At 41.3% G+C, this 15,477-nt stretch overlaps 1 protein-coding gene across 3 annotated transcripts in view; it reads right to left on the bottom strand.

The window, feature by feature from the left end:
- Positions 1–15,477, bottom strand: part of LOC148831764 (solute carrier organic anion transporter family member 5A1-like) — a 60,607-nt gene that overhangs the window by 5,270 nt on the left and 39,860 nt on the right. For all 3 annotated transcript variants that reach the window (XM_088919711.1, XM_088919712.1, XM_088919714.1), the window contains exons 5-9: positions 15,158–15,322; positions 10,466–10,664; positions 8,132–8,291; positions 2,357–2,598; positions 66–130 (exon numbers count right to left, since the gene is read on the bottom strand). In XM_088919711.1, the coding sequence (XP_088775837.1) occupies positions 66–130; positions 2,357–2,598; positions 8,132–8,291; positions 10,466–10,664; positions 15,158–15,322 (831 nt within the window). The remainder of the gene's footprint in view (positions 1–65; positions 131–2,356; positions 2,599–8,131; positions 8,292–10,465; positions 10,665–15,157; positions 15,323–15,477) is intronic.

Genomic DNA, 15,477 nt, shown 5'->3' with positions numbered 1-15,477 from the left:
GATGGCGCAGGTTCACCACACTGTATAGTCCCGCAATAATTCACTTGGGATGTACTGCGACTCACCAAGAGTTCTTAGAAGAACAAACTGCATTCCCAGTGCAAATGGTCTCTCCTGCTCATCTACTGACCTGGAAAATGGAAAATATGAGATGGATTTATTATTTATATAGGCCTGTAGAGCCTAGATACAGGATATAGATACCAATATGTGCCAATATGTGCATTAATAAAATCCGTGTCCACCAGTGAATATTCTGACAAACTAAGGCACCAATTGCAACATTACTGTACTTTTATTCGACTAAAATCCCAGATAAACTGTATCTGCTTAATTTAGATAACAGATATGCATTGTTTAAACTTTACTCGTAACAGTGTAGGAGTATAGCACAATAAAGGGTACTAAAAACATGCACTTGAGAATGCCTAGAAATACAAAAACATCAAACAGTGGAAAGTAAAACACGCTGTGGGTTAGAATAAAATGTTAAAATATGGACCATTTTCCTATCTTTACCAGCCTTAATACCGCAACGTATATATATGTAAAGCTAACAGTATATGACAAAGTCAATATAATAGCTAGAGTAGTTCAATTTGCTGCGACCTCCATTGTGGTTATGGCGTCTCTGGGTGCAAACAGAATATAAAAACAATCAAAACTGATAGACAAGGTAGGCCTGCAGACAAATAGAAATTCTCCTCCAAACTCTGGCCCCTTCTTAATAGCTATTCTAGACAACGTTTAATTTAAACCCAGGTACTCTCCTGTCTAGACTATCACAGCTCCCTCCTGGCTAGCCTCTGTGCTTAATCTTCTCCTTATTCCAGGATCTCCACTGGCTCCCTGTTATCGCCTCCATGTGACTCAAAACCTTAGCTGTCACCTAATACTGCTCCTTCCTGTCGTCAGTCTGTTATCTCACCCTTCTGCTACTCTTTCTGTACCTCCATTTCCACAACCACTCATTCCTCACCCTCCGCTCTACAACCTTGGCCCCTCTGTCTTAAACCATTCAGCATCTCCTCAAGAATCATCTGATTGGACAGCAGCTTAACATTTCTAAAGATGATTGTTTTTTGTTCTTTCCATATGTAAACTACTGTACACATACATAGTGCCTTGCAAAAGTATTCACGCTCTTCCACTGATGTTGTTGAATTGCAGATGTATATGGAATTTTTTTAATGAGTATATTTAATCAAAACCCAAATGTGCAAACTGAACGCTTTTAGGAGTAAAAGAAGTTAAAGGTCAGCAAAAAATCAAAAGGAAAAATCAAAACCTCAAACCCAGTTATTCTATTATCATCACTCCCTTTGATATGGCAAACCTAAATGAGTTCAGGTGCCTAAAATCCCTTTGACAAGTCACACAGTTAGTGGTAGTGCTTGTGTCTATGCAATACGGATTCCCATTATTTCAGAATAAATGCACCTGTCTCTGTAGGGTGCCTCAGTCAGGAGGTGAATTTCAAGCAAAAAAGTCATCCATGAAGAAAGAGGACTATTCAAAACAACTGAGGGAAAGAACAGCACAGAACAGTAGAAAGGGATAATAATTTTCAAGACAAGCCATATCCCTTAGAACATGGTGAAGTCAATCATTAAGAGAAAGATGTACCACACCACCCAGACACTGGCTAGGTCAGGCTGCTCCTTCAAATGGAACCCCCAGGCAAGATGGAGACTGGTTAGGGATGCCAATGGCAGCTTTGAAAGACCTAGAGTTCAAAGGCTTAGATGGGAGAAAATGCCCATAAGTCAGCAATATCCCACTCTATACACAAAGCTGGCCTGAATGGCAGTAACAAAGCTTTGAAGTGACACAGCAACATGAGGCAAAAAGGTTTTGTGATCAGCTTGTCAATATATTAGCCATAGTACTTGAACTGAATTGCCAAGTGAGGTTATAGGTCTGCTTCTCACTGAAAAGGATTGATGAGAAAATGGGCAGAGCAACGTAAAGGCAAATCTGTTCAGTCTGCTAAAGACTGACTTTTCAGCAGGAACATAGCTCAAAGCTCAAGGACAAAGCTACAACTGAGTGGTTAAGCAGAAGACGGTCAATACCCTTGAGTGACTGAAAACTGCTGTCCATCAATGATTCTCAACAACTTGACAGAGTTTGAGCAAGGCTGCAACGGAGAATGGGTGATTATTTAACTATTGTGCACAGTTGGTAAGATTCTCTGGTTAAGAGATTGATCCAAGAAGACTCGAAGCTGTACTGAGATGGGACATCATTTGGAAGGACAGATACCCTTTCAAGGCACTGTATATCGCACATCGACCTGGATAAGGGCATCTGCCAAGCAAAACAACCTGTACAGACCGATATCACAGCTCCTTACCTGAGTGTTACAATGATTGCCGACGGCTGCGCACAAGCAGTAATGAGAGTGACGATGAAGAGGAATATGAGGAAGGGGATGAGCGTGTTGCAGGTGCGATCACACTTCCCCGACACAGCATAGCCATTCTCGTTCAGGTAGGTTTTCACGATGACCAGCTGCAGCTGGCTGCGCTGCCCCGCGGTGGGGGGAGTGATGACCTGCCTGCTCTGCACACAAGCGCAGTCTGTGTAGTTCCTGATCTGCACACAGGGAGAGGAGGGCCACATTCAATTCAATTCAATTCAACTTTATTGTCATTAAACTTACACAGGTGCATAGTATAATGAAAAGTGTTTCTCATTAGTCACTCAGGTGCAGTATATAAATAGGACAGAAGATGAGACAATAGACAGTTACACAATAGCAATAACAGTAACAACATGTAATAACATAACATAAATAACATGTAATCGAAAACTGTGCAAAATTCCGCAAACAGAGAAAATTTAACAGGACAAAAACAGTGCAAGGTAATTCTTGGAACAGTGCAAAAAAAAAAAAAAAAAAAAAAAAAAAGGATAGTATGGTTAAAAGTAGTATGGTTAATTAATAAATATTAAATATTATTATGCCTGTTACAATTTTACTGGGCTATCGAGGGGACAGTACAATTTTGGCTTACATGTGTGTGTGGTGGTGTAGGAGTACAGTGGTTGTGGGTACAGGAGGATGTTAGGAGAGATCATAATAAGGTGGAAGGGAGTGGGGGCGTCACCAACTTGACAGCTCTGGGGAAGAAGCTATTTTGGAGTCTAGTTGTGTGTGACTGGAGTGACCGGAACCTTCTGCCAGATGGTAGGGGAACAAACAAGTTATGACCAGGGTGAGTGGGGTCAGACATAATTTTGGTGGCTTTTTTCAGACTCCTGGTGTTGTATATTTCCTGGATGGATGGTAAGGCACTGCCGATGATGTGTTGGGCAGTTTTGACTACCCGCTGTAGTGCCTTACGGTCGGATGCAGTGCAGTTGCCATACCAGACTGTGATGCAGCTGGTCAGTATGCTCTCCACCGTACATCTGTAGAAATTGGTGAGGATCAGTGGGTGTAGGTGTATTTTCTTCAGCCTTCTCAGGAAGTACAGCCGCTGTTGTGCCTTCTTGGTGAGACTGGAGGTGTTCAGTGTCCATGTAAGGTCCTTAGAGATGTGAACGCCTAGGAATTTGAAGTTATTCACCATCTCCACTGCAGACCCTTCTATGTAGATGGGGGAGTGAACTTTTCCTTGTCTTCTGAAGTCAACAATCAGCTCTTTGGTTTTGCTGATGTTGAGACATAGGTTGTTGGTTCGGCACCAGTCTGCGAGTTGTTTTATCTCCTCCCTGTAGGCAGTCTCGTCGTTGTCAGTGATCAAGCCCACGACTGTGGTATCGTCAGCATACTTGGTGATGGTGTTTGTGCTGAACTTAGCAGTACAGTCGTGGGTGAACAGGGAGTAAAGCAGTGGGCTGAGCACACAGCCTTGAGGGGCACCGGTGTTAAGGGTGAGTGTGTTGGAGATGAGGTTGCCAATCCTGACAGTCTGGGGTCTGCTGGTGAGGAAGTCTAGGATCCAGCTGCAGAGGGTTGTATCTAAACCTAGAGCCCTGAGTTTGGTAGAAAGTTTTATGGGTATGATGGTGTTAAATGCTGAGCTGAAGTCAATGAACAGCATTCTTGTATAGGTGTTCCTTTTATCCAGGTGGGTTAGTGTGGTGTGTAAAGCTATGGAGATTGCATCCTCTGTGGAGCGGTTTGTGCGATAGGCAAACTGTAGAGGATCCAGTGTTTTTGGAATGCTGGCTTTAATGTGCGGAATAAGTAGTTTTTCAAAGCACTTCATTATGATGGGGGTGAGTGCAATAGGGCGGTAGTCGTTTAGGCATGTGGGGGCTGATTTTTTCGGTACTGGCACGATGGTGGTTGTCTTGAAGCAGCTAGGTACAGTGGCCTGGGCCAAGGACAGGTTGAAGATGTCGGTACAGACATCAGCTATCTGCCAGGCACATGTTCTGAGTACCAGGCCAGGGATACCATCAGGTCCAGCAGCTTTCTGTGTGTTCACTCTACTTAGTGATTTCCACACATCTAGCTTCGATAGTGTGGGGGGTGGGGTGGTAGGGGAGTCAGTGGTCCAGGTGGCTGGTTCAGGGTTTTGAGCTTCGAAGCGTGCATAGAAGGTGTTAAGCTTGTTTGGGAGAGAGGGGTCAGTAGCGCTTACAGGGCTTGTTTTGCTCCTGTAGCTTGTGATTGTATTTATGTCTTGCCACATGCGTCGTGGGTTAGTGTTGGTGTTGTAGTGGTGTTCTATCTGGGATTTGTACTGTTTCTTGGCAGATTTTATGCCAGCTCTTAATTCTTTCCTAGCCCCTCTCAGTTCTTCCTCATTACCAGATTTGAAGGCTGCATCACGGGCTTTAAGCAGGGAGCGGATCTCAGTGTTCATCCAAGGCTCATCACATGAGCTCACAGCACAGGCACGTTTTTAATCCACCATCTGAATACTGTACCTCAATGATAATAAATTATAAATTAATATTAATAATTGCTTACACTTATATAGCGCTTTTCTGGACACTCCACTCAAAGCACTTTACAGGTAATGGGGACTCCCCTCCACCACCACCGCCAGTACGCTCACCACACACAAGCTCTCAGTAGGGAGGAGAACAGAGTGATGAAGCCAATTCATATATTGGGATTATTAGGAGGCCAATGAGAAATGTGGCCAGGACGCCAGGGTTACACCCCAACTCTTTTCAAAAAACCTGATTGGGATTTTTAATGACCACAGAGAGCCAGGACCTTAGTTTTATGTCTCATCCGAAGGACAGCGCCTTTTTTTTTTACAGTATAGGGTCCCCATCACTATACTGGGGCATTAGGACCAGCAGCAACCTTAGTTTTTCCCAGGAGGTCTCTCATCCAGGTACTGACCAGGCTCAAACCTGCTGAGCTTTAGTGGGTTGCCAGTTGTTAGTTGCAGGGTGATATGGCTGCTGGCACAATGTCCACAGGTCCTTCACAATGGAAATTGTTGTGCTTATACTCTGTCTAGTATTCTTTCTTTGGAATCATCCCATCATCCAGCATATCGACAGAAAGTCATTCGAAATACCAAAAAAAAAACATAAGGAAATCTACATTGAAAAACTACTTGCACCATCCAAGACCGAGATCCACAATTTCAAGTTAAGCGCACAACATAACCAGCACGTTTTTCTGAAATATCAATGTTGCAGTTGCAAAATTTATGAAAAAGGTAAATCTTTAACTTTGAAGTTCATTTATGGGAATTATTTTTCCTTAATGTCTTTTTCATGCTAAATAAAACAGAAGAAAACATCCGAGAGTTTAGTTAAAACAAGACATATGCCTTTATAACATACTAATAGTCATTACTGATAAAATGAATGGCTTCTTCAAATCCCACCCATGCCTACCATGGGAATGAATGCAGATACGTTAAACAAATTAATGACTAAATTAAGTGTAATTGGACTGATTTATCCCAGTTCTTCAAGTGCTACTGGAGACCTAGAAAACTTGAGGATACAGTAGCAGTCCACAACCACGATTGTTCACTCTGATCCAGCAGATTACATAGGCTGAAGAACAAAGAAACATGCATTACCCTTACTAATGATTTGTTTTAATATGAACCCACATCATCCAGGACTACAACATGGCGCTTTCTTTGCATGTTACTCTATAAAAAGCCCCTTATTTTACCTTTGTCAATCAAAAACAGCAATGTACAAAAACGGTCCAGTAGTTTAAAATACCACAGACACAAATCTGTATGCACTGATGTTCTAACAGAAAGACATGGTCTGCTATAGTAGTAGTCCCATAGCTCCATTTTGAAGAAGGAGTTTTTGGGTGGGAAAGTAAACTCTCGAAGTCCCTGGTCTTTGACAGATTTAGGGACATGGCACATCTGGTTATCTGCTCAGTGAACACCTGTGAACAGTCACATCTGACACAAGACTCTCTAGCTTTCTGGAGTCGAGTTTTCTTTAGCGTCCAGGGAAATCCACTGCTACTTAGTGCTTTGAAAGGAAACTGTCATTGCTTCCCGGCGGCTTTGGATCAGTAAATTGGATTCAGAACTTAATCCTGAATTCCTGCCCCCACCGCACACAGCTTTCTGCTCAATGTCAAAACTCAAACAACATTTTGGGTAAGCTGCTTACCTAAAGAAATCTAGCACCGAATTAAAGTAAAAAACATCTGACAAAAAATATATATACATCATCCATCCATTTGTCATGGGGATAAGGCACAACTCCTCTACACAATATGAATGCAAATAAAATCCATTTAGATTTCATTAGTATTTAGATGATTAGTATTAACCATATACCTCCTGACAAGATGTCTTTTCTTAATAAAAGTATTAAATGCAATACATCAACAACAAACAATAGCATTTGAATCCAGATTTCTTTCTAGATACTTCCAGCTGTGCAATAAAATCTCGGGCACAAACCCAGGTGGGTATATAAGGATTTGTTTATTTTGTCCAATCAAATGATAGAAGACTGGCAGACGAATTTATACACTTTATGGAAGACTACAAGCAGGTCATTTTCTGGTCATTTTTGCTGTACACGTTTTTGCGTTTTTTTTTCATTTAAGGGTTTTCAACAGAGGCAGTGCATTACTGTAGTTGTTGCTAACGTTGAAGTACATACTGTAATTTAACACTTTTTTTTTACTTAACAACTACATGAAAACAAGTTATGAACTTTCTTTAAAAATCCCAGAGTTTGCCACTCTTCCCTCTGGGCCAGAATTTTCCAATGGATAACTCAGTATGGTGACTGGGGACACTGCTATAGGACTTGTCACCCTGCGGATGGGACATTAATCCCTGGTCCCAATTACTTGGTCATTAAAGTTCCCAGGACAGTATTTAAAAAAGGTGGAGTGTTAACACTGGTGTCTTGGCTAAACTGCACTGTGGGCTCATACAATCAGATCTTCCTAAAGATCAGCCCTTAAATTCAACCAGTGGAGTGATTTCTCAATCTCCACCTAACTGGCTGTACAGAATGCCTAACACAAGTCACCCAGGTGGGGGCTGCACTTTCATTGAGGATGAGCTAGGTCCTCTACTGTAATTTTAACTGCTTTGCAATCTTTCGCCATGAAAAGCACAACATGAATACATCGAACTGTTTTTAAATTCTGATTGCTTGACATTTGAAAAATGAGCATTGGCTCTGAGCGTTGCTTGTTACGTAGAAAACAGGACTTAGGGTCGGTTAGGTTAGGACTCGGATTCCAGCTTCCATCTTCAAGGGAGGGGTTTAAATCCCAGGTGAGACAACTGTACCCTTGAGCAAGATACTTCAATCGAATTGTCCCAGCAAAGTACCCAGCTGTACAAAGGGATGCAGATGTAAGTCTCTTTGGATAAAGCCTCAGCCAACTAAAATCAATAATTAGTAAACATGAAATATACCGTAATACGAAAATATTACATATTACATTAAATGTAATAAGTGACACATTGTATTTACATGATGAAATGCTGATAAACTATTTTTTTCATTCATGAAGTAGAAATCTTGCAGGGTGTGAACCTTGAATGTGGCCAATAATTCACATGTGGGTCTTTGGGTGACAAACTCTGACCAGTGTCCACTTCGCTTCTGCAGTCCTTACTTTGCCGAGATTCAGAGCTCACAGGCTATTTTTTTTTGACACACGGGCATCTCTCCGAAGCCTAGTGTGGGTAATACTCACCCCTGCGCTGTCGTTTCCCACGCCGCTGCACCCAGCCAGGCAGGGGTTGAAGTATGTAATGCCATCTGAGCCGCAGACAGGGGCATACTCGTGGATTTTACACCCACAGTTCACGTTGCAGCTGCCCGTCAGGTTTCTGTGCGCCATGGTTAACGTGGGACTAGGAAGAAAGACAGACAGAGAAAGACTGAAACAACAAGCTCTCAATTCCCATGGGAAACACAGGGCTGGCTCAGTCTATTATATTTGCCCAAAAGAAAACAGGACTACAGAAGAACAAATCCTATGTCACAAGGAGCTGAAAGTCGAAGAACGCAATACCATGAACCTCTCACAAGAACATAGAGTTTGCAAAACCAGAGAAGATCATTATGCTTCAAAAGAGAGGAGGCGCTCTGACAGCTTTGTGGATACCTCATTCCAGGTTCTCACAAATCCACTGCACTCTCCCAGGCAGAGAACACCAGAGAACACCGAACTTCAGTTATCCCCACAGTAGAACTTTGAAAATAATCAGAACGAGCTATTTCCGATGACACTCCTGTGATTTAAGGGAAAATGAGACCTCAGCTTAAACGCAAAAATACGTAGCAAAGAGAAAACATCTCAGAAAAAGCTTCTTATTAATGATTCAAGGATCTCATCTGTGCCTTTCCTGAAGTATCCTAGGGAACTGTTTCATCAGCATGGCTGGATAACACTCCATACCTATACAAACTGCTGGGTACAGAGATGTCTCCTGTTTTCTGTGCTGAACCATTTACAAATAAATAGCATAACAGCCTGAGCTCAAGCATTGTGAAAAACAAAACACACAGCAATGCACATCTGAGCCAGACACAAGTCATCCTTCTATTGTGACAGTAAAAAAAAATATCAGACTTAATGAGATATCCAAAAGAAATAATGAATATTACATAAAGTATGTCAAATATAAATGTTGTGACACAAGCCATATAATTCTGCATTTTTACTGTAATTTGATGACTGTGCATATTAAGCATGTTCTGCACACATGCAAAAAAGTGTGGCCTGAGCTGCAGGCACATTACATGAGCATTTAGTGAGACAATTGACTCAGCTACAAGGCATGACTTTGGGAAGAATTCCTGGGATGGCAGCTAGGGAGCTTAAAATGTTACAAGGCACAGTATGCTCACCGAGCTGCTGTGTTTAAAATCACTGGAGACCTATGGGCACATACTGCACTGACTGGGCAAGCCTCTGAGGAATGCACTTGCTGGGAGCTTCATGAAAACGTGTACACCTGCACTCTCCCACAGCCCTGCATCTTCTGCTCAGACTGGATTTATCTTTTTGTTTTTAATTAAATCGTCATTTTTTATTCAATTCTTCGTTTCTTTCTTGCAGCCACACAAAAATGTGTTCAACAGCCTTTTCGACCCGACCTTTTAATACCGAAAAAACAAAATGCCACTCTCCTTTCACTCTGACAGCTTGATAAGGAATGTGCTATTTCCTCTGCGTGCTCATCCCTAAATCATTGTCCCTTTGTGCCCCTTAGCAAACTGGTGTTTACGTACTGCTGTAGAGGTTGGTAATGGTCACCGCAAAATCACTGATTTAATTTTTGAAAAGACTATAACACCAGAAAATAGTATGATTTTATGCTATGTATGCACTCTGATGTCACACTATGGGTACTGGCAGAAACCTAAAACACAGGGATGTTCTTTTTCCTCTTGCAGAGGAATCATTTAACTACAGAGAACAGCTTTCTGAACTTGGATGATCTCTACAAACACTAAGAGACAATGAGTGGGCTCAGACTCTGGGTCAACTGATACTGGAAGGCCAAACAAGACTCTGGACTTTGACCTCATTTTAGAAATTGCAAAAGAATTTACCTTAGATGTCCAGGAGAGCAAAACAGCCCTTTGCTATCAATAATGTTTTAGATTCATGGAGCCACCCTGTTCCCGATTTAACTCACACAATCACACCAAATTATCATAAGCATTTTTGCTTGCTTGTGTCACGTAGGAGCCAGAAGCATAGGCTGCAAGATGAGACAGACAGCACACAGCTGCACTCTCACTGGACAGGACGTTTTTGTCCATTGCAGGGCCACAGAGAAAGGGGCAGTTTAGACTGACCAATCACATGTAACCCGTTTTTGAGACGTGGCAGGAAACCAGAGCACATGAACACAGGAAAAACATGAAAACTCTGCAAAGACTCCTGGAACTGGAATGGAGCCCTGAGCCCCCCAAATCCCCATGGGCTCACTGTCATACCAATGCTAACTCTGCGTATAGTTTTTGCGTGAGAAAATTACAGCACAGCTGCTGGAGCAGAAGCATTCATCCTTACCCTGTAGTGTAAGGTATATTGATGCCTCCAAGGTTAATGCTTTCACAGCCCACGATGAACAGTGTGGAAAAGCACAGCAGCGACACACCACTGCATATCATGGCCAGTTTCGCCGACTCCCTTGCACCGAGCTTCAGTTTTTTGATGATGTAGCCTCCGAGTACAATGCCAACACCGGCACTGGGCACTATGATAACACCTGAGAAAACGGGCAAAAATTAAATAAGTCCCAATGATTAAAAACAGAAACTCAGTACTTCAATGCAGTGTGCACTTGGTGTGTTTCCTTAGAGAAAAGAGGACATCTGCTAACTCAGTGCCGACTAAGAACACAAGGTTCAGTTCCAGCATGATCTCATTTGTACGTTGCAATACATAAGAGACTGAATGGGAGATGAACCACAATGTCCACTGGATTTTCAGGTTCCCCGTGTTTGTGTTAGCAAAGCACAAGATTAATGTTATACACACACTGAGGATAATACAAAAATGAGTGGGGCACACATTTTCAAATAAACATACATCATAAATAAACACAGTAGATATGCACAAGGATAGAAACTTTACCCTAAGAGTAGACAGCAGAGCCAAGCATCAGAATGTAGCAAAGGGCTCTGTCAGTTTGCTGCACGTGCTTGCAGAAAAGTACAGCTAATTGACAGGATTTGAAAGTCAAAGTTCACTGCCGGCAATATCAGGCCTGCGTCTCAATCTGCACCCTGAGGGTATTGGACTGCTCTGCACATGGCTGTCCTTACGTCCTCAAAGTGCAGCATAAAAAAAACAAATCTGCTTACCAATGAAATGTCATTTGTGCTACTATTAGAGGAAGATGACACTTTTAAATGAAGCATTTCAGGGAGGACTGTTGAAGCAAAACTGGAATCTTTCAGTACAGTATAGTAACATTATATTTGCAATACATAAGACATTAAATCTATGAAAACAGTCATAGAAAACTCAAAAGCAACTCAGCGCTTTTAAGAACAAAAACATTTCTTTTCACTGGGTTTGGCTCCAAAGATAGAAGACTAAGACATACTAATCTGTAAAATAACTTTGAGAATGAACACTAATGAAAGAGCAGGTTTTGTTCTCTTTGCATTCTGAATACAAACATAATAAAAAAATATTAACTACAGAATGTACAGCAAAGCCAGACCAAGTCAAAGTGGATGACACTGTGCTAACCCCAATACAGCTGGTGAAGAATATCAAATAATACTTTCATAGAATTGCTTTTCCTTAAAACTGACATAGTCATGATCTGATCAGAACCATACTGAGAATGTGCTGATAATCCTTGGATATACAGCAAAAACAGATTAATTTAAATAAAGACATCACTGTATCAATTGTACAGTTCACTTGTGCACCCTTATCTAAAAAGCCTGCATTCAGCTTTTTGTCAATAGAGCACATTACAAAACCAGCTGAACATAGTACTGGAAAGAGGCCACATGAGGACAATCAGACTGACACAGCAAATGAAAAGCTCACTGCACTCAAGACAAGGCTGGGATGACTGAATCTTTTATGTCTGGAAAAAAAAACCTATGAGGATGATTAATTGATTTAAGATTCTCAAAAGGGCTTAATGAAATCAAATCATTATTTCAAACTAAGAAAAGACCAATCCTAGACAGTATGAACGTTAATCAAGTGCAACTGATTTCAAGGCTAAGAGCAGGAGGCATTTTTAAAAAACAAATAATTATAGGAGTCTTGTCAAATCTGCCAGCTCATGTTTTGTTCAATAGGAGCCGCAGTGCTGGTCATGAAGGTGCCAACAGCAAACTAAGAAAGATGGACTGAACAGTCTCATCTCATCTGTAATCTTTTTCTTGATATGTTAAAAATGTCTGACTGCAAGCATATTCACATTTATTCTTTTTTTCAGGATAATTTAACCTTGTTTTAGAAAACCAATACCCTATATAACTATTCACAAAAATGTGCTTAATAAAACAAGGGATTATTAATCCTTTTCCATACTATAAATGGGTAATAATTCAATAAAAATCTATATACTGTATATAACCCATTCAACACTGACATTAGGAATCTCCATCTTTAAGATACTGCTATTTTTACAAAGTTTCAATAAGTATGCATTCCATATATCTCCATCCCTGAAGAGCAACATCTGTATTATTTATTACTTATGCATTTCTTACAGATAGTGTGTGCTGTCTTCTGAACTTCACAGTTCACAGGACCATTCTTTTCCAAATTTAACAGTCTTACCCTTTTGAGATGTGCATACACGCTGAATGTTACTGAATCTGCAGAGTGTAGAGGATTGGGAAAAAAAATACCACTTTTTGCCACAGTTTATACCTGAACCTTTTCCTTTCCTGACAAATACATTGAAAAAAAAGCCTAAAGTATTTCTTCTTTTGAAAAAATGGCCATACCAGGGATGATGTAGGTACAGGAACTGTGAAATAGATTAATTTCACTCTTTTATCCTCATAAACCAACTGAAGTTCCAGGGTCATTATGTCCAGAATTGAACATAATCTAATGCAGTCAGATAGTCTAAGAATCTAAGAACATGTATAAAATATATTAAGTAAGAGTATTTCTAACCATCTATGTAGTACTCCTCATACAGAGATGTCCATCCAGCATGGATGAGATGTGGGGGCAGTGCGGTGGCTCTGGGCCTATGGCCGGTTGCCGGTTGCCGGTTCGTATCCCGCTCTGTTGCGCCCCTGAGCAAGGCCCTTAACCCCAGCTACTCCAGGGGCGCCGTATAAATGGCTGACCCTGCGCTCTGACCCCAAGCTTCTCTCCCTGTCTGTGTGTCTGTGTGTCTCATGGAGAGCAAGCTGGGGTATGCGAAAAGACAAACTCCTAATACAAGAAAATGTATATGGCCAATAGAGTGATTATACCTTATCTACATGATGTAGCTGTCGAACCAGAACACCAGTAGCTCTCATTACTACTGACAGGCCCCAGGAGGGGAACAAATTGCGAAAAAAATAAACATTGCAATTACCAGGAAACTCTCCATAGGGTCACTGGGACAGAGGCCAAGCAACCACAGCATTATTTTACTGTTAAGAAAGCTCAGCTGGAATATGTTTTTAAATCTTTTCTTTGTTCCTGACACAAAAACAAAGTATCCAAAATGTTTAATTCATAAACCAGAAGGAAGGACAGACGATATGCCTGTGATGCCATGGACTGAAAAATGCCACAATAACCAAAATAAAGGCAAAATGAGTTTTACAGCGACACACAAAACAAAACAAAATGAAACATGAAAAAAGCAGAGTTCATAGTTAATTCATAATCCAACAGCAAAAAAAATCATTGGCTTTAAAATTCAGGGTACAAATTTAAAGAGTGGAAAATACTATACCGTTATTGCACAAGCATTAACTAAATGAATGGCTTTATCTTTCCAAAATATTACAAACTAAGGTAATCTGGATGCTAACTCATAACTAATGTTAAAGGGGAAATTCAGTCCAAACCAAAAATCAAACCAAACGGCAGTTCATGCCTATGGGGTCACTGTGTCACAATCGTCTGACTGACTGCATTGCAACTAAAACACCTCCATAACACCAGTCATCGTAAACACCAACCTCCTTAATGCAGCCTCCTGAGCAAGAAAAGATGCTTCCTGCTAGTACAAGCTATTATTGTTTCCCTCGATAAAAATAGATGTGCCCATGAACACTGCAATAGGGTGAAGTGAATGAGTATGTCATTACCTCACCTTCCTGCAGTTACTAACAAAAGGCATCTTCCCCTTTCCCCTGTCTCAGGAGGCTGCACTGAGAGCACTGGCAATGTGGCACAACAGAGAGGTTTTCAAGCCTCCGATTACTATACAGTGACCTTATACTGTAAGTTCCAGGCAGAAGTTTAGTACAAGCCTTTTACACCAAAATCAAGATTTTTGTTTTGGACCTTCATGAAGCAACAAGTTTTCAAGAGGGCCAGAAAAATGTTATGGGGGTCATCTCACTGCATTCTTTTCAATTTCACAGCCTCGTCCACTGAGTTTGTCAGCTGGTGTCCCCCTGATAGAGCCAGCATATTTACATCATCTAGAGAAGAACTCATGACTCGCAGCTCACAGTCCTGAACGTGGCGAAGGCCTTCGTACAAATACAAACTGGTTTTGAGAGGGAAGGGGCTGCCCTCACCTTCTACGCAAATCACTTGATGAAATGTCTGACAGAGGTTTTACAAAATACCCACTTCTCTTAGCTGGGATTTGGATATATTATCTTCGATAGAGATTTTTTTACAGAGTAAATAATAAGTGACAAGATCCAGTATTTGGTCATATTGGTACCAATACCAATACCAATTATAGTGAGAACCATCCCTGTGAATCAGGCCAAAGGACCAGGCTGCCAGGCCAGAGACAGGGACAGTGAAGGGAATGAAAGTGTCCTGTTTTTGTAGCTGGTCAAAATCCCAACAAGTAGAGGCTTCACTTCCCCCACTAAATATGAATTTCAAACACATATTAAGGACAGAGACGGTGTTTTCTTTCTGCAGCACATGGTCTGGATTCACAAAACCTTTACACAACGCCACAATAAGGCCTTCTGGAAAACAAAGGAAGGGTTTTTACTCAATAAATATGTACTCGAGGAGAACCATTCTACCAGCGCCGAGACCCCTTGCTTATTTGCAATTGCTGCGATGGCGATGTCTTACCAGTGTAAATGCTTGCATTGGATGCTGGAATGCCAAACTGAGACTCGATGAACTTGGGAATGAAGGTTATAAAGGCAGTGACGATGGCACTCTCTGCTGTGTATGACAAGCTCACAAATAGGAATGTCATATTGCTTAAGATCCTGACAGCAGCTCTCGGTAGGTCTGACAAGAGAACAAAAAACAGCCACAGATGAGCAGAAGCCAGGGACCATGAGGAGATTCCTATACATTGACAGAGCACAACAAATAAATATCCTGTCAGGTGACGGTAGTCTACAGGTATTGTGTGGATACTGTACACACCACCTCTCCACCTG

Source organism: Atractosteus spatula, chromosome 6, assembly GCF_055471065.1.
Source record: "Atractosteus spatula isolate fAtrSpa1 chromosome 6, fAtrSpa1.hap1, whole genome shotgun sequence".
Taxonomy (NCBI): domain Eukaryota; kingdom Metazoa; phylum Chordata; class Actinopteri; order Semionotiformes; family Lepisosteidae; genus Atractosteus; species Atractosteus spatula.
This window is presented reverse-complemented; position numbering and strand designations above follow the sequence as displayed.